A 26,838-nucleotide genomic window follows, 5' to 3' on the forward strand; every position below is an offset into this window, starting at 1 on the left:
GGTGAGTTCTAGGTTCCCCTATTCTTTGATCTTGGCACCCTCAAACATTTAACAAAATTCAAAAGATAGCAAACATAATTGGTTCTCTACTTCTGCACAGTGTTGTATGTATGATCTCACTTTGTGAATATGGGTCAACAATTTCTAAGGCACAATGGGACATCAACATTTGCATTTGGATATCAGCTACATAAAACATATGGATCTCTGAGAATATCTAGGATCTTGGTTTTTGCAATTAAGTTTAACCTTACCTTTTGCCACAATATCTCTGCTAAAAATCTAGCTAAGATAAATGCTCTTAAATAACTTGAAAACATATATTATCCCACTTTTTCCTCTATTTTATGTCCCATGTTTGAATACATTTAATCATCATGATTTGGTTTGGTTTCCTGTAGGTCCTTACTTGTTTGGTATACGTGAGAATAAGTTTACTAGTTTAGGGTGGAATGCTTGTGGTAGGCAGAATCCTGGCTTCCAAGGTCTTTGCCTCTGGGCATCATGTCTGTAACTAGGCTATGTTATGTGCCCAAAGTGACCTTGAAGGTGGTATTAAGGTTACAGAATTTTTTTTTTTTGTGAAAAATACATTTTAATCCAAAAGTTTTGACTACCAGCATTTAGAAAACTATTTTCAATGTTATTTACAATCAATTTTACTGTAACTTTTGCGAACAGAGAGATGACCATATGCATAGAGCCATCTACAGTGCCTGTTCTCAACATAAAACAGTAATTGTATAGAAAAAGGGTAAGGGTGAGAGGTGCCACAGTTACAATCATTATGATCAAATCAGGGTAGAGGAGATAAGCATTTCCCCCCCACCCCCAACATTTGTCACTCCCTTACTTAACTGATTTGCACTTGAAGCATACACAGCAGACCTTCCAAAGCATGCTATTAGGAGTCCATGGCAGATGGCTTAAGCTGGGGTAGACATTTAATGGCCTACCAATCACTTTTATGACTGCCCAAGCAGCACAGGTTTTCTGGGTGCTCTAGTGAAGGTGACATCTGCACTGCAGTCTATGGTTTGACCTTAAGTCTCTGTTTGACAGAGAAGGTAGATGAGACAGTGAAGAGCAGCTCTATTGAGAACAACTGAATGGTTTCAAAAAACCATTTGCTACAAAAAAATCACATAAAATTTAAAAAAAGTCTGGGCTAATAAAATCATCTAGGAATCACTCCTTACAGTTAATGCTGTCCGAAGTCTGTCACAGCATTTTCTTGATGAGGAAATACGTTTTGTGTGGCTTTATGACACATACAATTGATGGATCACAGATACATTTAAGCTCTTGATCAGAAACCTAAAACTTAACTACTACTTATATAAAAATAGAATTCATTTTATGAGCTACTAACAATAAATTATGAAGAAAAATAGTCATACCTGTTACTAATGGTCTCCCAGGAAACTGTGTAGCCTTTGCCTGGGAGGATATACATACAAAATGTAATATTTACCTTCAAATATATTTCATTATTTTCTATCCCTTGTAATTTTCTAAGTAATAGGTAATAAACAAGCTAATGATTACTGGGTATTTAGGGGAAAAAACTTTGTCATTTTTCCATGTAAAAATTTCATGAAAGGAACACATGTATATCTCATAGTAGTATGATAGATGAAAACTGGAAATCCAGTTTTAATTTTTTTTTTTTTTTTTTTTTTGAATGCTGGGAATCAAACCCAGGGCTTCAAACATGCTAAGCAAGTACTCTACCACTGAGCTATATCCTCAGCCCTGGTCTTAATTTTGTAACTACAAATGGTAGGCAACTGTTTCCTTAATAGTTATTGCTGGAGTAGGTCCAACATGAGTCCATATGTAGCCCTTCTCTGGTCTGGTGGGGACTGTAGGAAATGGTGATGACCGTGACTTGAAATACTCAGAAGGTGCATGGCAAACAAATTCCAAGTATTCCATCTTCCTTGGAAGATCTTCCTCTGGCCCTATGATATAGGATGCAGGATCAAACTGGTCTCTAGGGCTGGAGAGAGTGGGAACGAGCCATGTCAGGGCTGCACTCTTTTCACAATATTGGTCCTGGATAAAACCCCTGATCTGAGCATAGTAAGGCTTTCCATCTTGTTCATCAATCACAGAAACAACATCACCAATTTGGTAATACACTCCCTTGTGGAAGATTGATTCTGCAGTGATTATGGTAGAAACAGACTCAGGAGCTTTGATAGGATTTTTTAATTTAAAAATATGTCTTCTCCCTTTTCCTTTAGCAGAAACTTTCTTTTCAGCCCCTGGAGCAGATTTGTATTTAGTGTTTCTGAGCCGCGCAGACCTCCTGTGAATTTCCTGCTTACTCTGCTTGCCGCCCCCGCCCCCGTTGCTCTGCGGGGGCGCGGCCGAGGTGCTGGCGAAGGTCGGTGTCCCGAAGCTCCCGCCACCGCTGCCCCCAGTTCCGCCGGCCGCCCCCGAGCCGGCACCCCCGCCGCCCGCGCCGCCCCGGCCCGTGCAGTGGTGTCAGAGGATCTCCCCCTGCGGGCCCTTCTTCCACATGGAGGACGTCGTGGTCTTGCAGCCGCTGCAGTTGGGCTTCGGGCCCAGAGGCATGTTGGCCGGCTCGGGCGGCCCCCGCGGGCACAGCGACACGGGAATGGCGGCCGCCTTTCTTGGCCACCCACTGGTCGGCCCGCCACCCCGGCGACACGAAGAATGGCGAGGGCAGGGATGCCGAGCTGTCGACACAAGGGCCTGGCCTCGGCCGCTGCCCCCTGCAGGTGCGGGGCAGGCTCCGCCCGCCCGCGCCCACCACCGGCCCTGGGCAGTGCACCAAGGTTACAGAATTTAAGACAGGGTGGTTATCTAGGATTATATGGAGAAAATGTATCATTAATGTTACTAAATAAATAAATAAATCTTCCTCTCTCATGTTTTTCTATGTTCGTTATGTTTTTATTTGCCATTAAATGTTGTTCAAGGAAAAAAAAAAGGAATAAAAAGTTTGAAACATCCATAACTTACATTCTAAAATTCAATTTACAAATGCAAATATCAGCACACTTGTTTACCAAATTATCAATATTACACTGTATTTTTTGGCTCAACCACACAGTACCTAAAGTTGCCCATAAAAGACAAACAAAAACCAAACTCAGTAACAATGGAAGAGGAAGAGCATGCTCTTCACATATGGGAATACTGATGTACAAATACAGACACTCATGACTGCACATTCTAGCACTCTTACTAAACCAACACTTCAATGGTCCATTTCCCACTTGGGGAAAGAAAATTGAGAAAATATTTCCCCTTTCCATTAACTTACAGCCCATAGCAACTGCTTCAGTCCATAATTAACAGGCAAACTTAATGTATATTGCAACATTTGTTCTGCAACACATTAAGTGTATAGACAAGGGGTGATCTTTGCCTCTGGGCATCATGTCTGTGACTGAGTTGTCTGCTGGATATGGCATGGCATAACCAGTCCCGGTGAAGTGATTCTGCACCTGCTCTGCCTTGAGATGATATAGACTGTAAACACAAGACACTAATGCTTCCTGTGCCTGTCCCAGCTACCATCATGGCTGAAGGGTAGAATTGATTTGAATGGAGATAGAGTCTGGGCAAACTGGGTGCCAGGAATCAGGGAAGTGACTAAACAACTGTAGCCACACCTAGGAAAATGGGTATACACTGAACATGAACTGAGGCTCTCAGATTCCAGTGTGTGACCCACTTTCCAATTGGACTATACAAAACAAAATACTTATCAAACATAAAATTCAATTATATAGTTTCATAAATTTCTCAGAGCATTCAATTCTAAGTACAAGTGGGGCTATATGAAACCACTGTGTTCACATGCCCATAAATCTTATCCTGAAAAGAAATACTTAATTATCTTATCATATGCATTCTCCTATTTTTATGACTAAATCAAAATAATAGTAATAAAATGATCAAAGAATAAAACAAATAGAGCAAAAAGAACAGAACAAGGTTGAAAATAGATTGCAAATGTGAGTAACCTGATAGATAATATTATTTGGTGCTTTCTATGTACCATGTGTTTATATGTGAAATCTCATGTCCTGAAACAACCACCAGATGAGATGGATAGAATACCCAACCCTTTGAAGAAATGAGAAACAGGCCAGGAATGATAGTTCATGCCTGTAATCCTAGCAGTTTGTGACACTGAGGCTGGAGGATTGTAAGTTCAAAGCCAGCCTCAACAGCCTAGCAAGGCCCTAAACTTAGTGAGACTCTGCCTCAATATGTGTGTGTGTGTGTATACACATATACATACATACATGCATGCATATGGGCAAGGAAGGGCTGGGGATGTGGCTCAATGATTGAGCACTCCTGGATTCAATCCCTAAATCCCTAGTACAAAAAAAAAAAGGAAAAAAAAAGCAGGAAAGAAAGAAAGAAAGAAAAGAAAAAGAAAGAAGAAAAATAAGAAGCACAGACAAGTTATATAATTCTCCCAAAGATATAAAAATTATAAGTTGAACTTGATGAATTTAAAAATCTAACACAAAGGCTGAATCTGTTAAACACAAATGATAATGCCTCTTAAGATGAAATAAAGTGAGTAACACAACAAGGAAACTAGCACATTTTCCCACATTTATTGGTCAGATAAATTGTAACAAACTTCTTAAAGGGCAATTTGGAAATAGTGACAGCCTAAGGATTTTAATTCACTTGCAATTTATATCACCGATTTTAGGAATTTATTTAAAAAATCAGGGATGACATTTCAGTTTTCTATAGCTACATAATAAACCAAACCAGATATTAGTGACTGTATATAAGCAGTTTGTCTTGTTTGTCCTTGGCATAGTTTTCTTCTTATTTTTGATGTTTGTGGTTTGTTGAAACTGAGAACTGCAGATTTATAGCTTTTGTCAAATTTCATCATCTTTTTTTTTATCATCCGCCATCCCCCTTTTGGAGAATCCAATTGTATTTACTTTAAACCATTTAAAGTTATCTCGAAGCACACTGATGCCACATTTATTTTTGTCTACTTTCTTTTTGTACTGTATTTGAGATAGTTTTGATTGCTTTATCTTAAAGCTAACTATTTTTTTTATTCTGAATTGCCTAATACACTTTTAATCTCCTCCAAGATTTTTTTTAACTCAGATGTTATGGGTTTTTCTTTACGATTTCAATTTGGATCTTTTTAAAGATATCTTGCATGCCTGTATTTAATATGCTTTTATTTTTCCTTTATCTTCTTGAGCTTATATACTTGTTAGAGTATATATTACTTCCCTACTAATGTTGTCATCTGTGTCATTTCTGGGACTGTTTCAATCGAATGATTTCTTTTCCTTATGAGTTATGTTTTCCTGCCTCATTGCAGGACAGTGTATATTTTACCTTGATATTTGCTGGATATTTTTTATATTTCTATAAATGTTCTTGAACCTTGTTTTGAGATGTAGTTATTTGAACACTTTCAATCTTCTCTATTAAGAAAACATAGGGGTATCATATATCCTTATTCTGCAACTAATTATTAAACTTCCGAGGAGAAATTTGAATATTCTATCCAATACTTTGTGCATTTGAGGTTTTTCATGCTGGAAGATAAAGACTAGAACAGTATCCAGGCTCTTGTGAACCATAGACATGATTCCTTCTAATCAAACTTTCAGTTGGTTCTTTCTCTTTCTCCAGATAATGTTTTTGTATGTACAGGTTGACCTTTGTGTAGCAAAGGACTCAACAGGAATCCCTTGAAGGTTTCCAGAGTTCTCTCTTTACTCTGGTATTTTGCCCAGCAAACCTCAGGTTTTTTGGCCTCCTAAGACTCCAAGCTTCATTACCAGGACTCAAGGACACTACTGGGTCCACCTTGATTCTCTCTGTGTATACCATATCCTACAACCTCTTTCTAGTCTCTTAAGTTGGAGCAGTCATAAGACTCTCCTTGTTTGTGTCCTCTCAGGAATCATTTTCCAAAAACCAATTTCTTCAAAATCATTGTATCTTTTTCCACTAACATTTTTCTTGTGCATATGGTTCAATCTTGGCTCAAATTATTTCAGTTTGTTTATAAATTTTTACATTGGGAATTTTGGGACAGCTCAGGTATACATTTCATTTTTAACTGACATGTCGTCAGTGTGGATTTCCTGACTGGAGAATAAATTCTATGTGGCATTCACTAATATGTCTAAATCCCTAGAGTTTTCATTGACTACTTTAATTTCTCTTTTCCTCTCTCCCTCTTACTTTAACTTCCTCTCTCCTTTTTACCTCCTGTGTGACATCTTATCTTTTAAGGATATTTCCATGTGGCTTGATCTTCTAACATCATGGTGGTCAGGGGATTGTTGAACTGCAAGGCTCAAAAGTCGAAGGATGAGGGTCTCAGTAGACCAAAGTAGAATTTGCAAGATTTCTTCTGAAGTAGTCTTAGAATTCACACAACAGCCCAATTAAATTCTGCAGATTCTGCTTGTTACAAGTGATTCATAGGTGCTACAAAATTCAAGGGGATGTAATGACACAAGAAAATGGATCCTTGAGAAGTAGCCCATTGGGATGTGGGGAGTTATTTTTTAGGGACTAGCTATCATAGATGCAATAATGGGTATATCTCCAAAGTTGTTTACTACTACCATTTACTATTATTTATTTTAGGAGAAAAGACAAAGGGAAAAACTGTCTTCAAAGATAAATCTAGTCATCTGAATTATGGGTTAAGTATAAAGTATTGCTTTGCAATACTTCAATATGATTTTAAAGATGTATATATAAATTAAAAATATAAATTTGTGAAAGAATGTTTAATAATTCTCTCCATATAAATGCAGGTAGGGTATCACAACATTTTCATTTATTTCACATTTTTCTTTTGTTTAGTTTATAACTTTTATTATGAATATGTAGAAAAATAAAGCATATTGTATAAGAACTGCTATTTCTACTTTTACCACTCAAAATGAACTATTTAAAATTCTCTAATTTATTTCTTATTTGCTCTTGAAAAAAAAAACTACAACTTTAATATTTCATTAATGCTTTATGAATTAATAGATAGGACAGCAATAAAGAAGACAATTGAATTTTCCTTGTTACTTGGTTTCCTGAGTGTTCAGAAATTAATTTGTCCTTGATCACCATAGAATTAACATAGGCAGTTGGAACATTTACCCAATAGAAGTTACAAATTTATTTTTTAAATTAATTTTAATTATGTAGCTTTATATTGAACTGAATTGAAATATGTCTCCAATCCTTTTTATTTTGAAGTGGAGAAGATAAGCAGAAAGTTCGTTTAAGAAACTCAAGAAAATATATTATTAAATAAGGTGTTTCAGTTTATTTTGAGAGTGATTAATTACCTAGAGAATTCAGGTGACTCATAAAAGAAAAATAATCACTTTTATATAGAACTACTGATTTCCAAATATATGTGTTCATGGCAAATTTTTCACTTGTACCTTTAACCCACATCATGCTGCTTAAAATTCACACAAAATTAGATTTAAACTTTACATGGCCATTCATTATGGTACTCACTGTCTATTCTTCAATGCAAAGTTTGAGGGTCCTTCAGGATCACATAAGGCTCCCAACCTACAGTGGTATGCTATAAAATGATTCAATATTACAGGGTTTGTAAGAATCTATGTCAAAACACACACACACACACACACACTAATTCAATGTAACTGTTAGGAAAGAATGACTGACTACCTACAGCATTACTAATAATTTGCAGTTAGTGATAAAATAGAAATTATGGTTGAAATAAAATTTAAAAAATAGTTCATTGCAAATGGAAAATGAACTATCTTTTAGAAAAAAAATACTTTCATTTTAAAATCAGTTAGATGATTATCAAATTTGATTGAGTTCATTATTACTCTTATAAACTATTTATATTTCAACTGCAATGTTATTATTAAAAACAAATGACTGTTTACTCAATTGAAAATCAAAATAAAATCGCAGGTATTACATTATTACTTTTAAGTAGCTTCTCTAATACTTTCATGGAGAAAATATCTTCTGTAACTTGTATTCCATCTATAAATTCTGATATATGCATGTGGTTTTTGTTATTGATGCCTTCCATTATATATAAATATAAATATATATATATATATATATGCATAATATATATATATATATATATATATATATATATATATATATATTTACTTAGTAATAAACTGCAACATTCATGTTTGATTGCCTTTGACTACCTGACTAGTGTTAAAATACCTTTTATATAGCCAGCAGAACATAAAATTATTACAGTTTTTGGTCCCTTAGTTGGCCTAAGATGAAACATCTGTCATTTTTGTGGGAATCAAATTTCAGCTTCAAAAGCAGCATGAACAGTCTGGCACAGCAACAGTAGTTTGACTTCAGTTTAACCTACTTGCCCATCCTCCCTTTTTTTATTAGTCACCTTCCCTCCCTCAAAGCTCCCTTTCTTCACAAAGTCCCCTTTCACCTTATTGGACTCACTATTGAATCCTTTCTGGCTATTAATTCTGCAGAGTGTGTTGGTTTGCTATTGCAAGGTCATTCATAATCACATCTAGAATTTTTTTCTATACCCCTCATCATCACTTTTCCCTTACATAAAAAGTAAAATTGTCTTGTCCATTGGACACAATGGAACACTGGCAACTGGGATTTAACCATTAAAATTGACTATTAAGAAGGGGATGATGATAGTAACCATTCAGTACCTTTCTGTTTTTGTGAGTTTTTTTGCATTTCAGCTTATGTGGCTTCCTTCTGGGATAGCCCTTCTAAAGTTATTCAGAAAGTCCGAGGTAAAATAAACTTAAGGACAAGTTACAGGTATGATAAAAGTTATCCATGCTTGATAAAATTCATTTAGGTAATTGTGATGTTGGTATTATTTTTCTTCCCTCTTATCAACTGGAAATGCTGCTTTACTTTCTTCTATTATGGAACCATACCCTCTACTCACATTGACACCAAAATAACAAAAATAACACCATGTCCTTTAACATAGTTCTCCATACCCACAGTTCAGCATACCTCCCAACTAAAAAAAAAAAAAAAAAGAAAACCCATTTCTTCATTTCTGCTTTCTCTGTGATTGCATAGCAGCATAAGAAAAACTGTACTTTGAGCAAAAGATCGCATACAGATTTTACTCAGTATTAGAAAATGGATTTTTCCAAATGCAAAGGAGATAAACCCTGGGAAACAAAAGGAAAAGATAATTTTTGATTAATGTAAATAGCCCTCTTCCCACCAAAACACCCTATTGCTATAAAACTTTATTGTTTAGTCACTTAATTTGGTTTAACAGTCAAGGGAATTGATGTCTCTGGAATTTACTTTCCTTATTTATATACCAAAGAATATAAACATAAAAATGGTTTCCATAATGTAGATGCTACAAAATTTAGTTGTGAAAAGGAAGTCAAAGACATTAGTCCACAAAATTAATAAATTAAAAATATAAGAAAAGAACTGCATATTTTCTCTTTGTTCACTTACATTTTTGGCTGAAGTGACTTTAAAAATATTTCTGATTTTATTTTTATTAAATATGCATTCTTTTTCTTTTCTTCTCTTGTATTTTTTACCCTGCAAAAAAGTTTCTTCTCTTTTTCATTTAATTTCTACATAAAGTATTACTTTTTCCAATTTTGGCATGACATAAGGACCTTACTATTTTTTTAATCTCCTCTCTCATGTTTTATCACCATTTTCATTTATTTTTGCCCTGCTTATATTTTAACCTCAACAATACATTATTAGTATATCATACAATAAATTATTTCTTATATATACTCACATATATTCTTTTCTTAACTTTTAATTCCTTTGTGTATGTACTTGTGTACATTTTTTTTTTTGCCCAGAACCACTGAATTTCTCTTTAACTTGTATCTTCTTAAAATGCCATTTATTAATTTTTAATACCCTTTAATTTGAGGGATAATTAGGTTTGATTTATAATTCTAGCCTTGTAGCTTTTTCTTCTCTGCTTGAATATCACTTTATTATGTGTAGGCTGCCATCATTTGGGGGGTGTCACAAATACTTTTTTGAAGTGTGCCTGTTAACTCTTCTTTTGATGATTTCATATGTTTCTCTGTCTTGGGTTTTACAGTTTTTCTTGGGTGATTCTGGCAGTGGTTTAGCCCACCTAGTGTTTGAAGAGTCCTTGAATTTAGAGAAATATTTTTAGTATTTTGTGAGTTTCAGAATTTTTTTGCCCATATGTATTTTGATCATTTTAAATGAAAATAAAGAAGAGATAAATTAAGACTCTAATATGTTTACCTTCCTCTTGATAAATAATTATATCATGTTGGTTGAATAGGTATGGATTAATTTATTTTACTCTGGAATATAGTTTGGTCAAAGCTAAATTGGCTATTTTGTTAAGGCTAGTTTATTTCCAATTTTCTCTTACTCATTTTCTAGTACTGCAGGATCCTGAGTATGTTTATGTGTGTAAGCGTGCGTATAAATGTCTCTGCAAGAAGTCCCTATCAAAACACCCAAGACCTAGTGTGTTCTCAAGCACATGTTCTTCCTTGTTCACTACTGTGACTTCATGAAAATTTTCCAGTATTTCCTGGCCTATGAGGCATCATTGTCTCCTAGTGTTAAATCTATATGCGCTATCCCACTTAGAAATCAATAACTTCTCTGAGTTTAAAGAGTTCTTTCAAATGTTGGGCTTACTTCAAAGTTCTTGCTTTGACTCTAACACATTAGTTAGTCCTCACTGACTAGGTAGGTCAAAACTTTATATTCCTGTTCCATGGAATTGTGGAAAGTTAGTTTCTGCTGACCAGCTATTATCACAACTTGGTGCTTAAATTATTAGTTTCTTTCTACAAAATGACAGATGCCTTATAGGTGAAGACATTGAATATTTTGCATCTATTTCACTGTTTCTATGTTATCTTTGTGATTCTTCTTCCTCAAGCCCTGGATTGGTGCCTTCGAAGATAGAGGTTTTTTTTGTTTTGTTTTGTTTTTGTTTTTATAGTTATTCTCAATGCAGAGTTGATGTGTAAAAAGGTAATATGCTATTATACTAAGTAAGATAAGTTGATTATAGATTTAGCTAACATAAGCCAATGATTTTATCAAATGTGATTTTTTTTTAAAAAAAATTAATTTAGGGAAATTTTTTTCAGCCTATATTTAATATTAAAAAAAATCTGACATTTAAAAAGAAAAACCTTGGTAACATGGATTAAAAAAACAAATCCAACAATATGCTGCCTCCAGGAGACACATCTGATTGGAAAAGACATACACAGGCTGAAGGTGAAAGGTTGGGAAAAAATATACCATGCACACGGTCCTCGTAAGCAAGCAGGGGTGGCCATCCTCATATCGAATAAAATTGACTTCAAAACTAAATTAATCAAAAGGGATAAGGAAGGACATTATATACTGTTAAAAGGAACCATTCACCAACAAGACATAACAATTATCAATATTTATGCACCAAATAATGGTGCTGCGACGTTCATAAAACAAATTCTCCTCAAGTTCAAGAATCAAATAGACCACAACACAATAATTATGGGTGACTTCAACACACCTCTCTCACCATTGGACAGATCCTCCAAACAAAAGCTGAATAAAGAAACTATAGAACTCAATATCACAATCAACAACCTAGACTTAACTGACATATATAGAATATATCAACCATCATCAAGTGGATATACTTTTTTCTCAGCAGCACATGGATCCTCCTCAAAAATAGACCATATATTATGCCATAGGGCAACCCTCAGTAAATATACAGGGGTGGAGATAATACCATGCATTTTATCTGATCATAATGGAATGAAACTGGAAATCAATGATAAAAGAAGGAAGGAAAAATCCTACATCACATGGAAAATGAACAATATGTTACTGAATGATCAATGGGTTACAGAAGACATAAAGGAGGAAATAAAAACATTCTTAGAGATAAATGAAAATACAGACACAACATATCGGAATCTATGGGACACAATGAAAGCAGTTTTAAGAGGGAAATTCATTGCTTGGAGGTCATTCCTCAAAAAAAGGAAAAACCAACAAATAAATGAGCTCACACTTCATCTCAAAGCCCTAGAAAAGGAAGAGCAAAACAACAGCAAATGTAGCAGAAGGCAAGAAATAATTAAAATCAGAGCGGAAATCAACGAAATTGAAACAAAAGAAACTATTGAAAAAATTAACAAAACTAAAAGTTGGTTCTTTGAAAAAATAAATAAGATCGACAGACCCTTAGCCATGCTAACGAAGAGAAGAAGAGAGAGAACTCAAATCACTAACATACGGTATGAAAAAGGCAATATCACAACAGACACTACAGAAATACAGAAGACAATTAGAAATTATTTTGAAAACCTATATTCCAATAAAATAGAAGATAGTGAAGACATCGATAAATTCCTTAAGTCATATGATTTGCCCAGACTGAGTCAGGAGGATACTCACAACTTAAACAGACCAATAACAATAGATGAAATACAAGAAGCAATCAAAAGACTTCCAACCAAGAAAAGCCCAAGACCGGATGGGTATACAGCGGAGTTTTACAAAACCTTTAAGGAAGAATTAATACCAATACTTTTCAAGTTATTTCAGGAAATAGAAAAAGAAGGAGCTCTTCCAAATTCATTCTATGAGGCCAACATCACCCTGATTCCGAAACCAGACAAAGACATCTCAAAGAAAGAAAACTACAGACCAATATCTCTGATGAACCTAGATGCAAAAATCCTCAATAAAATTCTGGCGAATCGGATACAAAGGCACATCAAAAAAATTGTGCACCATGATCAAGTAGGATTCATCCCTGGGATGCAAGGATGGTTCAATATACGGAAATCAATAAATGTTATTCACCACATCAATAGACTTAAAAATAAGAACCATATGATCATCTCAATAGACGCAGAAAAAGCATTTGACAAAGTACAGCATCCCTTTATGTTCAAAACATTAGAAAAACTAGGGATAATAGGAACTTACCTCGACATTGTAAAAGCTATCTATGCTAAGCCCCAGGCTAGCATCATTCTCAATGGAGAAAAATTGAAGACATTCCCCCTAAAATCTGGAACAAGACAGGGATGCCCTCTATCACCACTTCTATTCAATATAGTTCTCGAAACACTGGCCAGAGCAATTAGACAGATGAAAGAAATTAAAGGCATAAAAATAGGAAAGGAAGAACTTAAATTATCACTATTTGCAGATGACATGATTCTATACCTAGCAGACCCAAAAGGGTCTACAAAAAAACTACTAGAACTAATAAATGAATTCAGCAAAGTGGCAGGATATAAAATCAACACGCATAAATCAAAGGCATTTCTGTATATCAGTGACAAAATTTCTGAAATGGAAATGAGGAAAAACACTCCATTCACAATATCCTCAAAAAAAATAAAATACTTGGGAATCAACCTAACAAAAGAGGCGAAAGATTTATATAATGAAAACTACAAAACCCTAAAAAGAGAAGTAGAAGAAGATCTTAGAAGATGGAAAAATGTACCCTGTTCATGGATAGGCAGAACTAACATCATCAAAATGGCGATATTACCAAAAGTTCTCTATAGGTTTAATGCAATGCCAATCAAAATCCCAATGGCATTTCTTGTAGAAATGGATAAAGCAATCATGAAATTCATATGGAAAAATAAAAGACCAAGAATAGCAAAAGCAATTCTAAGCAGGAAGTGCGAATCAGGCGGTATAGCGATACCAGACTTAAAACTATATTACAGAGCAATAGTAACAAAAACAGCATGGTACTGGTACCAAAACAGGCGGGTGGACCAATGGTACAGAATAGAGGACACAGAGACTAATCCACAAAGCTACAACTATCTTATATTTGATAAAGGAGCTAAAAGCATGCAAAGGAGGGAGGATAGCATCTTCAACAAATGGTGCTGGGAAAACTGGAAATCCATATGCAACAAAATGAAACTGAATCCCCTCCTCTCGCCATGCACAAAAGTTAACTCAAAGTGGATCAAGGAGCTAGATATCAAATCAGAGACTCTGCATCTGATAGAAGAAAAAGTTGGCTCCGATCTACATATTGTAGGGTCGGGCTCCAAATTCCTTAATAGGACACCCATAGCACAAAAGTTGATAACAAAAATCAACAAATGGGACTTACTTAAACTGAAAAGTTTTTTCTCAGCAAGAGAAACAATAAGAGAGGTAAATAGGGAGCCTACATCTTGGGAACAAATTTTTACTCCTCACACTTCAGATAGAGCCCTAATATCCAGAGTATACAAAGAACTCAAAAAATTAAACAATAAGAAAACAAATAACCCAATCAACAAATGGGCCAAAGACCTGAACAGACACTTCTCAGAGGAGGACATACAATCAATCAACAAGTACATGAAAAAATGCTCACCATCTCTAGCAGTCAGAGAAATGCAAATCAAAACCACCCTAAGATACCATCTCACTCCAGTAAGATTGGCAGCCATTATGAAGTCAAACAACAACAAGTGCTGGCGAGGATGTGGGGAAAAGGGTACTCTTGTACATTGCTGGTGGGACTGCAAACTGGTGTGGCCAATCTGGAAAGCAGTATGGAGATTCCTGAGAAAGCTGGGAATGGAACCACCGTTTGACCCAGCTATTGCCCTTCTTGGACTTTTCCCTGAAGACCTTGAAAGAGCGTACTACAGGGATACTGCTACAACGATGTTCATAGCAGCACAATTCACAATTGCTAGACTGTGGAACCAACCCAGATGCCCTTCAATAGATGAATGGATAAAAAAAATGTGGCATTTATACACCATGGAGTATTACGCAGCACTAAAAAATGACAAAATCATAGAATTTGCAGGGAAATGGATGGCACTAGAGCAGATTATGCTTAGTGAAGCTAGCCAATCCCTAAAAAACAAATACCAAATGTCTTCTTTGATATAATGAGAGCAACTAAGAACAAAGCAGGGAGGAAGAGCAGGAAGAAAAGATTAACATTAAACAGATACATGAGGTGGGATGGAAAGGGAGAGAAAAGGGAAATTGCATGGTAATGGAGGGAGACCCTCATTGTTATACAAAATTACATATAAGAGGTTGTGAGGGGAATGGGAAAATAAACAAGGAGAGATATGAATTACAGTGGATGGGGTAGAGAGAGAAGATGGGAGGGGAGGGAGGGGGGATGGTAGAGGATAGGAAAGGTAGCAGAATACAACAGTTACTAATAGGGCATTATGTAAAAATGTGGATGTGTAACCGATGTGATTCTGCAATCTGTATTTGGGGTAAAATTGGCAGTTCATAACCAACTTGAATCTAATGTATGAAATATGATATGTCAAGAGCTTTATAATGTTTTGAACAACCAATAAAAAAAATAAAAAAAAAATAAAAATAAAAACTTCAAAAAAAATAAAGAAAGAAAATTTGAAAGTAAAAATGTGGGAAAAGTTATACAAATGAACAAAAAAATACCTTATGAAAATGGACCAATATCTTACAAATTAAATATCAATGCAAAATTGTTGTAGGACATTAGAGTATTTTACAAGTATATGTAGCAACTTGAAATTACTCCTATAAAGATCTCACTAAATATATGAGGAAAAACCTTATTAATTCAAGAGAAATGGAAAAATCAGCAGCAATAATATGAGATTTAACACTTTCATTGATAAATTAGGGAATACATTAAACATTAGAAAAATTGAAAATTGTTTTGTTTTGTTTTGTTTTTCTGAGTGGTAGTTTCTCAAATATTTCACAAAGCAACTGAAGATTATACTTTCATGTTCATGCAAAACATCTCCAATTGTTCCATGTCGTAGACCCAAAAGTCAAGCTCATCTAATCTCAGAGGATTAAAAGATATACAGAATTGTCTCTCTAGTCTTGAAATAACATAGGAATCTGGAAGAAAATAATATGATAATCCCTAATTAGTAGGAAATTAAGAAACATGCTTATAAATAATCCATGGATAGAAAATCATAATATTTACAGTTGACAATATTTTTAATTGAATAATAGTGAAAGAACATTATATCAAAACTTATACAATGCTTCAAATCAAGGTTTTAGTGCAACATGTATATCTCTAAATCACATTCATGAAAAAATAATGGCTGAAAAATAGTGATCTCTTTATTGACCTTAAGAACTAAAGACATTTGAATACATTATATAATATAAAAGAGCAAAAAATAACAATTTATAAAGCAAATATGTAATACAAGTGTCAAAATACCAAATGTTGGGGCTGGGGTTGTGGCTCAGTGGTAGAGCACTTGCCAGCATGTGCAGGGCTCTGGGTTTGATCTTCAGCATCACATAAAAATAAAAAATAAAATAAAATAAAATAAAGTTATTGTGTCTAAATACAACTAAAACAAAATATCTTAAAAGAAATTTGCCAAATTTTGGTTTTAGAATAACTAATAAAATGGATTAAACAGGTAGCAAATATGAACAAGAAAAATAAAGAAAGGTAGAAATTAATATCAGGGAAAAATTATTAGTGTTGTTCAGCTTTTATGTATTCATGTTTAATTTTCTAGAAGATTATAGATTATGATCTACTCCATAATTATGGATTTTAGAATTACATAATATTTTTGAATGTAGTGGATTTTAAATGAAACGGGCATTTAAAAATACTTGAGAAAATTAAATTAGGGAAAGATAATATGGAATATTTTTATGTCTTAAATGAATTATGGAATCAATACAAATCATTTCCATACATGACAAAGAGTATGTTCACTGAGTTTGAAAAAATATCTGAGAAAAATACCACTTTTTGCAAACACTTCTAGAAAGTAAAATATCTTTACAACTCCTTACACTCTGTCTCCAAACACTAGAAGAATATACTAGAATGTGTTAATATTATTGATATTAATAAAATTATTTGATTGAAAAATATACTGAGTCACATCTATTTTTAATTCTCAGATTATAAGATAATTTTAATATTTGATTATAAAGATAAGTCTCTATATTAATGAGTTGATTCAAAAAAGCATTTTGTCAGCTTAATAAAGACAACAAACTTAATGAACATGAACATTTATTAAATATAATGATTGCAAAGTGTGATTACAGAGGATTTCTGGAATTGAATGAAATATATGCATAGAAAGCTAACAAGAATGAAAAACATATTTAATGTTGAACAATTTAAAGCTTACTCCCATAATGAGAAAGAGATAAAGATATTCAGTTTCATTATATCTAATAAAGTAGTCTGAAATACCTTCAAGAAACATAAATCCACATGGATCATATTTATATATGTACATTTATACATATATATTATATAATAAAAAGTATAAGAAATTTCAAGAGGTACAAAGAGTTGAGAAAATCATTTTTTTTCACACCTATATAACCAGAAATGAAGTGGGCTAAACTTCAAATTAATGATCTTTCTTGAATCTATCAAAGAACTGAGGTCGCAGAGCAAAAAAATAGCCTTAAATTTGGAAGAGGAAAGATGTCTGCATAGAAACAGACTATTGAATTAATCAAGATAGACATTGCTAAATGCCATATAAACTGATGATAATTTAATTTAGAATTTTTTTAAAAGAAAATCCATTCCAAATATGGACACATAGACAGGCTAAAATAAAAGGTCATGAAAAGATATACTACACAAACACTAACCCAAAAAACAAATGTAGCTACAAGAAAAAGTTAACTTCAGAAAAAGTAGAGTATTATTAGGGATGAGGTGTCATTACATACTAATGAAAGGATCAATTCTTCAAAAAGACATAATAATCCTAATTGTGCATGTATGTAACAATAGAGCTTCAAAACACATACGTCAAAAATTGATAGATCTAAAGGGAAGGATAGATAAATCCACAATTATAGTTGGAACCTGAAACAATGTTTCCTCGGTAATTGATAGAAGAGAATAGAAAGCCATTAAGAATGTGACACTATTAACCAACATGAACTAATCCAGGTTTCTAGAACATGCCCCCCTAAAACAGATGAACACACATTCTTTTTAGGTGCTCAAAGAGTGCATGTACAGTATTCCACTAAAACTTTGATCTACTCCCAGAAATAAGAAAAAAAAAAATGTATTTTCACAGGGAAAATAATGCCTTGAACAAAATAGTTTCAACAAATAATGTCCTCACAAAGCTCTGTCAGGTAGAAAAATTATTTTAAAAGCAGAAAAGGGCAAAAGGGTTCCAAGAACTGAATGATGTGCAATAAAGGCTATGGATAGATATTGCCGGTTTCACTCAGATATGATTTTTAAAAATGAAGCTTTTACTCTGATCAGATCAACTAGGAAAGAAGATGCAGTAGAGTTTGAAGAGGTTAGAGATGCAGTAAGTGAAATATTGGGAATCCTGAAAGAAGGATACATTAATCAAAAGAGGGCTTTGGCCTTGATGTTTGCTGTGGATTGGAAAGTGAGTAAAAAGCTTATGGTTTGGTGAAGGCAGACACAAAAAGTTTTTAATAAGAAAGCAGGTGTGATAAATCAGTAAATAGACAGCAGATAGAAGCTTGATGACTGCAAAATATTTAAGACTTTAGTGGAGACAGAAAGGCTTTAGAAATATGGATTTGTCAGCTATCTAGGCCATTTGAGTTAGGAGACTGTCAGCAAATCTTACAGAACACCTTCTTCCACTTTAACTTCAAGCCAAAAATGAAATTTCAATATGTATGTGGTGCTTAGAGATGTTTCACAGAGAGACAAATATTACCAACATTTTAGATTTTTGTTCAGGTGCATTCACTTTCCTCACCTCCACTAGGTGAACACATTTTGAAGGTAGAATGATGGTTTTCCTGGAAGAAAATTTTACCAAAAATAACATAGACAATAACTTTTTATTCTATTTTATCAATAAAAATGATTACACAGGTGATTACTCACAATATTCAGCATAGTAAATACAATAAGAATATACTTGAGGCTGGGGCTGGGGCTCAGCAGTAGAGCGCTTGCGTTCCATGTGTGAGGCCCTGGGTTTGATCCTCAGCACCACATAAATAAGATAAATGTATATAAAAAAAGAATATATATTTTTCTTAAAATTTTTTTCTCTTATAATTATTAATTTTGGTACATTATATGATTTATTTTTAGTATTTAAAGAAGCATTTAGAAATGGTAAAATAAAGAGTACATAATATTTTAAAATACTATATTCAGGTTGATAATAACTTCCTAAAATTCTCATTGTTAAATATTATAGAATTTGAGAGTTTCAGAAAGAACATTGTCTTTAGGCATTGAAAGGGTTGTTGAAATCTTTCTTTCTTGCCAATGTATATCTACCTGGAAAAAAGTTGATCAATGAGCTATGATCTTACCCCAGAAAGATTTTTATTGCTTTCTCTCTTATTCCCCAATGAGTATTAGTTCCAAAAACATTTGCTCAATCTGTTAGAGTTTACAAAACATTTCAGAATTACTTTGCATATTCAATTGCGAAAAAGGAAAAAAAAAACCCCACTACTTTCACTTCCATTTCTACTTAAGATACAAAAGGTTTAACACTAACAATGATAAAAAGACAAAGCACCATAGGACATTCCTTGAATCCATCGGAGAACTGATGATACAAGCAACCAAGAAACAAGAACTCCAGAGTGGGACAACTCCAAAGAGAGGATGTGAAGATTGCTTCACTTGTGGTGGAGCACTGGAAGAAAATGAAGAAGTCATATAGAAGTATATAAGAATAAATCAGATAAATTGTAATAAATGACCTAAGGTCCAGCATGGGATAGCATATCATTCTCAATAGATTGGAACCAAAATCTAAGTAGGTTGACACTCCCTCATGAGCTTTTCTCTATAAACTCTCCCTGGTGCTTACAAAAATAAATAAATGCATGGATGGATGGATGGATGGATGGATAGGTAGACAGACCATATGGTGGGGAGAAAGAAGGCTGAGAAGGGCCCCTCTCAGTAATGGCAAGCATGCAGGACCTGATCAGTGGCAGTTGAGGGGCACAAGAAGATAACACGAATTTCCCTGGATCCTTCTCTTGTAAGAGTCTTTAAACAGAAACCTTAAGCCACAAAGGTAGATACACAACAGCTGGTCCCTTGCTGAGGAAAAGATATTTTGTGGCTAGAGGAGGGTAGGAAAAATGAAGCCTTTAGTCCTGAAGAAAGAGAAAATCATCTCAGGCTCAAGATACTCTACTGCTAGTAAGCACAGAATTTATTCCACATAAGAAGGGGAAGGAAGCTTCTGACTAAGACCACTCTATTTGGGTGTCCTCAAAAGGAGCAAAAACACTGAGAAAGTTCCTACAGTTTTTACTCACATGAGAAAAGCCCCTTTTAGATTGAGAATGGGGAACAACGAAGAACATCCCTGCAGTGATAGAGCGCTTGCCTAGTGTTTGTGAGGCTCTGGGTTCAATCACCAGCACCACAAAAAAGTCACACCAACATACAGAAAATAAAACAAAACACACCCACCCCTATCATGAGTCTAACAGAGAAGTCTGAGGTTGGGTACCAGCCGAAGCATGAAGATAGGCTACCTCTGAAGTGCCTGTAGATGCAGGGGTGAGGTGTCTGAAAGTTGGTGGTGAGGAACTAAGATTGAGAAAACTGTCTGGCACCAAAGTCCCCACCCCAAGCACAAGGAAATGGCAATCCATCACTGGCAGAATTCAAAGATTGTGGTTATTGATATTAATCATAGTCAAATAAAAACAAATCCTTGACAAGCCTTATCCTTCGCCTGGATGGTCTCAATTCCCATGCTAATATCCTGAGAAAAGAAGCACTTTAATTTCAATTACAAATACTACTGTCCTCAGAATGTCATATTTTATGTATAATGTCCAGCATTTGATTTAAAATGATTTTATATATACATATATGTATATGTGTGTGTGTGTGTGCATATTTTTTTTGAGATAGGCAACATAATAAGGGGGAAAAGCCAACAAACACACCCTCAAGAAACAATTAACAGAAGTTAACTCTGTGATGATCCAAACTCACTCTCAGATGACAATGTTATAGGATATGATACTTAATATGTTAAAGGATCAAATGGAGAAATGGGTAATATCCATGAATAGAAAGAGATTTTAACAAAGAAATGCTAGCTGTTATTATCAAATGGAAAGACCAGATGTGTATATGAGGGTGATATTAGAAGAGCTCTTGATGGCTCAGTAGTAGGCTTGAAACAACACGTTTATCTCTGCATTAGGGTCTCAAGAAAAGTAGTTGGAATTTTTAAAAATACTGACTGAAAAAGAATTTTCCAAAAGCCTTGGGTTGAAGCTGCAGGACTTCATATTATCCATTCTCCACTACATTTTAATAATTCAAGTGATTAAATTCATCCTGGATTCAGTGAGAGGGGAAATTGACTCCCATTTACTACTCCAAATGAAGGAGTAACTTATAGGATATATATATATATATATATATATATATATATATATATATACACACACACACACATTATATATATATATATATATATATATATATATATATATATATATATATATATATTCTTCTTATCCCCATTTTCTACATGCCAGCATTTCTTGGTTAAAACAAATCAGGATAATCAGAGTATTGCTATTCGTCTGAGATGCTCAAATGTAAGTAATTTAGAGGGGAAATAAAAGTAAACTTTGTAAAGCATATTTTATTGTCCTATATCTATAGTTTATACTTTAATATAACATAAAATATTAGGTAAAGAATGTTTTGCATACTACCTACCTATTTAAATGTTTAACTTATTTTCTGATACTTAGCTTTAAGTTATGTACTTCGTGTCACAATGTCTTCATGAATTTTCTAACTTCAGAAAAAGTTATTCATACCAAAACACATAGTTACTATTTTTATATCCAAATGTTTTTCATATTTAATCTCTTTTATCTCCTATAAGCTAAAACAAAGTGAAAATATTGAATAAATTTAAACAACAAGTTCTGGCATTTCTTTTGTGGCTAAAGTTGTTTTAACCTATTTTATTGTTCACTTTCCTGAATGGACTATCTGAACAGGTTGGTATTTCAGGGTGGCCTTGTTGGAATGAAACATTAAGAGAATTGTTTTGGCTTTAAACAGTTGAAACAGTTGTATTAGAATATTCAAAAAATGGCTTATGTATAGTACTTCATGATTTTATATTTAAACATTCTTCCTTTTATTGCCAATAAAGACAGAAATGTTGAGGAGACAGAGTGTGAGCTCGTAAGCCAAATGTTGACAAGAAAGACATTTTTACTCTGATTCTATTTTTTTCCTTAAATGATTTCTCCCAAAAGTCATAAAAAAGCATTGTGATTCATATTTATAACTGATTCTGAATCTACAGAAATGAAATAACTTTGTCATTTTGTACCGATTAGGAAATGAAAAAAAAATTTGAATATTTTTTAGGTATGATGTATAGAACATTTTGTTTGTTACTTTAAAATATATTCTTATTTGACTAAAATGAAAAAAAGAATCTAGAGAATTAATGTGATCCCTTTGAATATTTTAATCATAAATTCTGCATAATTAATTGCCATCTAAAGCAGTTAATTAACAATATCATCCATTTATTAAATTTAGGAGCATCTGTACTTAATTTGGGCCTTTTTGATATCAGATTACATTGAATTGTAATTGTAAAATATAGTTCAAACCTATGAGCTTGATTTTTATGCTTTTAGTTATAAAGTTGTTTTTGGTTACTTGTGAAAGTAATTATTTGTTTTGGTCATTTAGAAATTGTAGTAAATGTTATTTAAGTAAAATTTCATACCGAATTGCTGTGATACACTGAGTTTTTTCTGACTATAAGCTGTGCACAAAACTCACAAGATGACATTTAGTAATAATTCAATACCTTCTCCTGTGATGGGAGATGGTGCTGGCTTATAATCCATGTGGTAGTTTTACTATCTAAAATGTGTCTAGGCACTTCTATCAATAAACTATCTTCTAAAATGTATACAAGTTACTTCCAGGTCATTGCACTGAAACACACTCTGAGCCTAACTAAATCTATACTTTGTGGCCATTATTTGCACTATTCAACCTTAGTCTATTCAACCTTAGTCAGAGTTTTACACATCAGTTTCTTGAACATGCTCTGATAGTCTTTTTTTTTAAGAAAATCCTATCATCTTTATAAAGTCACAAGAAAATGTGGTCAAAAGGCTTAAGAAAAAGTTAATGTTAACAAATGAATAGGGATAGGATCACTTCAGTTTAAAATTCAGTCTTCATTAATTTTATTTTATATTTAAACTATAGCATTTATTTCACATATGAAATTAGAAATGTTAATTACTAACATACTTAAAAGAAATAAAATGTAATTATTTCTTGCCCTATTGCACAAGGATTTGTTAAACAAAAGACTGTTAATTTAAAAACTATTACAAATTATGATTAATCTTAATATTTATAATACTTATTGAGAATAAATTGCTTAAACCTTTAATTAAAAGTTAAATAACCATTAAAACTGTGTAATTTGTAGAGTAAAAGGTCTTGAGTTCAAACATTTTCTGATTTAGTGCTAAATCCTGTTAAAATTTATAGTGTAATATGTTCCATAGTATTGGTTTTGAACTAGTCGTTTGAGAGGTTTATATGCTTTTCTCCACTTTGATACAAAAATACAGCACACCAAAAAAAATTGCATTTATCTAAATGGTAATATTAATGTCCATGAATTCTGCTCTTTTAAAACAGCAATTTTCAAAGCATAATCTTATGCACACTGGATACATTTTCTGATCTTTGATGGATTTTTAGGTATAGTGCCTTTAGAGAGGTTGAAATTAAAAAAAGACTAATCACATATAAAAGAATTAACCCCTCACAAATGCCAGCTCTCATAATACCTAAACAAAAATTAAAAGTGAATACAGTATTATTCAAAACTTTGAAGCAAATACACTGTATTTTCTCTATTTTATCATTAATTTATGCTATCTTTGATCATTCTACTCAGGAAGAAACAAAACCAAACAACTTTTCATTGAGCTATGAATTCTGAGTTAAAATGCCAACAGTAGAGGTGAGAATAATGAAAGACACCTTTTACTGAGAATATAGCACAATTTATTTAATAAAAATAAATAGTATGGTGAACTGTGTTCTCTTTTAGAACATTTGGAATGAAGAAATTTAAATAAAATTTCTTGCTGAGGTAGGAATGCAGTATTGTGCATACCTTGAGAGTATAAATATTTTTCAGCTTAAAATACATAAAAATGGGTGGAGTTGACAGATCGTGGAAGCAAGCTAGATGGCAAATGCAGATCTCCTCAGAACACAAAAAGGAAGCAGCAAAGGAAAGGCAGAATTGAGAGGAGCAGTAGGTGATAAAATAAATGTGGTACGGCTTGATATTATGTAGTCTGAGACTTGAAAAGACTGGAAAATAGGGTACCAGAATAGAAAACAAACAGAGTACCTGCAGAGAAAAAAGAGGAGAAGGATGACAGAGAGAGAAGTAGGGTGGAACATACATTCCCTTAAGCTCACCCACTGAAAAACTATTGGAAAGACAGAGAAAAATTAACATGTGATGGTAACAGAAGGGTCCTTAAAACAGCACGAACAGCTTAAAATCAAATTGCAAAAAGGAAACTGATCCAGGGAACCAGAGCCATCTTGCAGAGCTGTTAGCTGACCAGACATACCTTAAATCAGCACAGTGTCCTTCTATGACCAGATAGCTGCAAATTAAACCAGGGAGAAGTCCTGTACAGTGGGACCTATTAAGAATCTGGCCAGAAAGAACGTGTAGAAGAACCACTGTGCCCAGATGGAAATCATTTTTATTCTAATACTATGTATAACATACTCAGTATTTTAATGTGTATAATTGGTGTATTGACCTAAGAAGAGAATCTTAGACAAAAAATACAAAGAAAATGTCAAATAATTTCTATATACTAAATTATTTGTTTTTTGACTTACTAACAAAACTACAAAAAGAAGTTGAAACCTTCACATATCTTCTGAGAGTAAACCCTGAGAACAAAACTGCAGTGACAATTGTGACTGTGTTTGGAGAGATGACAGTGATGGGTGAGTGTGTGTGTGTGTGTGTGTGTGTGTGTATGTGTTGTACCCGACTGAGACACAACATCTTGAATCCTTTCAAGTTTAAAACTAAAATTATTCATTATAAAATCATAATATGATTAGAGAAAAAAAAAACTTTATATTCAAGCCAAGGTCTCTCTAGCAGAAAGTTAATGTTCTAACAGGAATGGATGTAAAAGGATATCTGTGGATTCCCATTCAGTTGAAATTTAATTTGCATCCTCCAACCTTGCTCAATAGCTGTGTTTTGTTAACACTGTCTGCTGAGCCCTGAGGACTCTGGGTAACTGGAATATGTTGTTAACTGAACTGTGGGAAGTACTAGTGCTTGCAGCTAATGCATTCTCAGAACTGCACAGTATGAGCACAGCAGGTGTAAAGTAAAAACAATACTAAAAAATTGAACAGATCTTAAGTGCTATGATTATTACTGCAGGCCAGTTTTTATCATCCCCTTTGGAAGTCTACTTCTTGAATTTCCTGTGTCTAAAAGTATCAATAGCACTATTAGACTTATATTTTCTTTCTTAGTGATGGAACCTACATGCCATATTAAAAAATAAAAAAAGAGCAAGTAGCATTCTAATAGACTTGTCTATAGAGGGTAGACTGTTTAATCTACAAATGAAATGAAAGATTCTGAAAAATATTTCTCCCAAACCTAATAAGTAACAAAAGTCAAAACAGGAATAAGTGAGATTTGAACATAAACTTTCCTCTAGACTGTACCCACTGATCAGTTTTGCACCCTTACAAAGTCAAAGGAGGAAAAGATTGTTTCATAGATACAAATGCTGATAGATATACAAATGCCAAGCTTTTTCATTGATAGTTGTAGAGTAGAAGGATGATCATCAAATTATGATTTCAGCAGTCACTATGCAAGTATGTGATTTGCTATTACAGTAGATGAAACTCTTTCTCTGTTATGTAGGATCAAAGGTATAGAAATAGATACACCACCTCTAAACACAATTCAAAAGTGAGTTTATCTGGATCAACTATTGGATTACTTAAAAAAATGCATCTTACTTATTTGCCACAAAAATGTTTCACAGTTAAGGGTTTAAAATCTTTGTATCCTTTAGTGATGTGTAAGAGAGGAAAGTTTTGCAAACTCTTTGAAATAGAAATCCTATACTTATTGTGTTTTCCATGATGTCCACACTGATATATGTTTGTATCACCATATGATCATTATCTAGACTTTTCTTTTTCTTACATCCGGGGTCTGACCCATTGGCACATGCTGTCTGCTGTAGCATTAAAATACACTTAGAAGTAATCATTTCTCACCCCTCTATCCCTATGAGAGGTCAGGGTTACCAGGCATCAGTCTCCTACTGTGAGGTCTCACTTGATGGCTGTCTCAGCCTCCTAATTGATGACTGCTTTTGCAACATTTTGGTCTCTTTTAAGAGACCATCTACAGCAATAAGACTATGTAATGGCAGTTCTGCTGCTAGTGGTCTCCATATCCCACCACACGTCTCCTCTCACCAATGACCTTAACACTTGGTCATTCCATCAACATACTCCAGGCAGAGTTTCCTGTTTGCTGTTTAAACTTGATGGTCACCCTCCCATTGAATGACTTTCATCTCCACTGCTCATCCTGCTGAGGTGTTCTTCCTTCCAATAACAATTGTTCTTTCTTCTTTCAGATTGTTCTCCCATAATGTTTTCTAGATATAACCTCTTCTGTCTACTCTATTGAAAAACCTCACTTCTCAACTAACTCC

At 33.8% G+C, this 26,838-nt stretch overlaps 1 protein-coding gene and 1 pseudogene across 1 annotated transcript in view; one reads left to right on the forward strand and one right to left on the reverse strand.

Moving 5' to 3' along the window:
• Positions 1-631: 631 nt before the first annotated feature.
• LOC124099795 (GATA zinc finger domain-containing protein 1-like) lies at positions 632-2,598 on the reverse strand (annotated as a pseudogene).
• The window catches only part of LOC131424577 (glutamate receptor ionotropic, NMDA 2B-like), a 126,061-nt gene continuing 101,804 nt past the window's right edge, over positions 2,582-26,838 (forward strand). Inside the window, exons 1-3 of the mRNA XM_058582800.1 lie at positions 2,582-2,750; positions 8,742-8,795; positions 11,006-11,037. Of these exons, the coding sequence (XP_058438783.1) occupies positions 2,582-2,750; positions 8,742-8,795; positions 11,006-11,037 (255 nt within the window). The remainder of the gene's footprint in view (positions 2,751-8,741; positions 8,796-11,005; positions 11,038-26,838) is intronic.

This window comes from Marmota monax, unplaced genomic scaffold, assembly GCF_021218885.2.
Source record: "Marmota monax isolate L192 unplaced genomic scaffold, Marmota_monax_Labrador192_F-V1.1 WCK01_AAM20220418_F8-fsc00739, whole genome shotgun sequence".
Lineage (NCBI taxonomy): Eukaryota > Metazoa > Chordata > Mammalia > Rodentia > Sciuridae > Marmota > Marmota monax.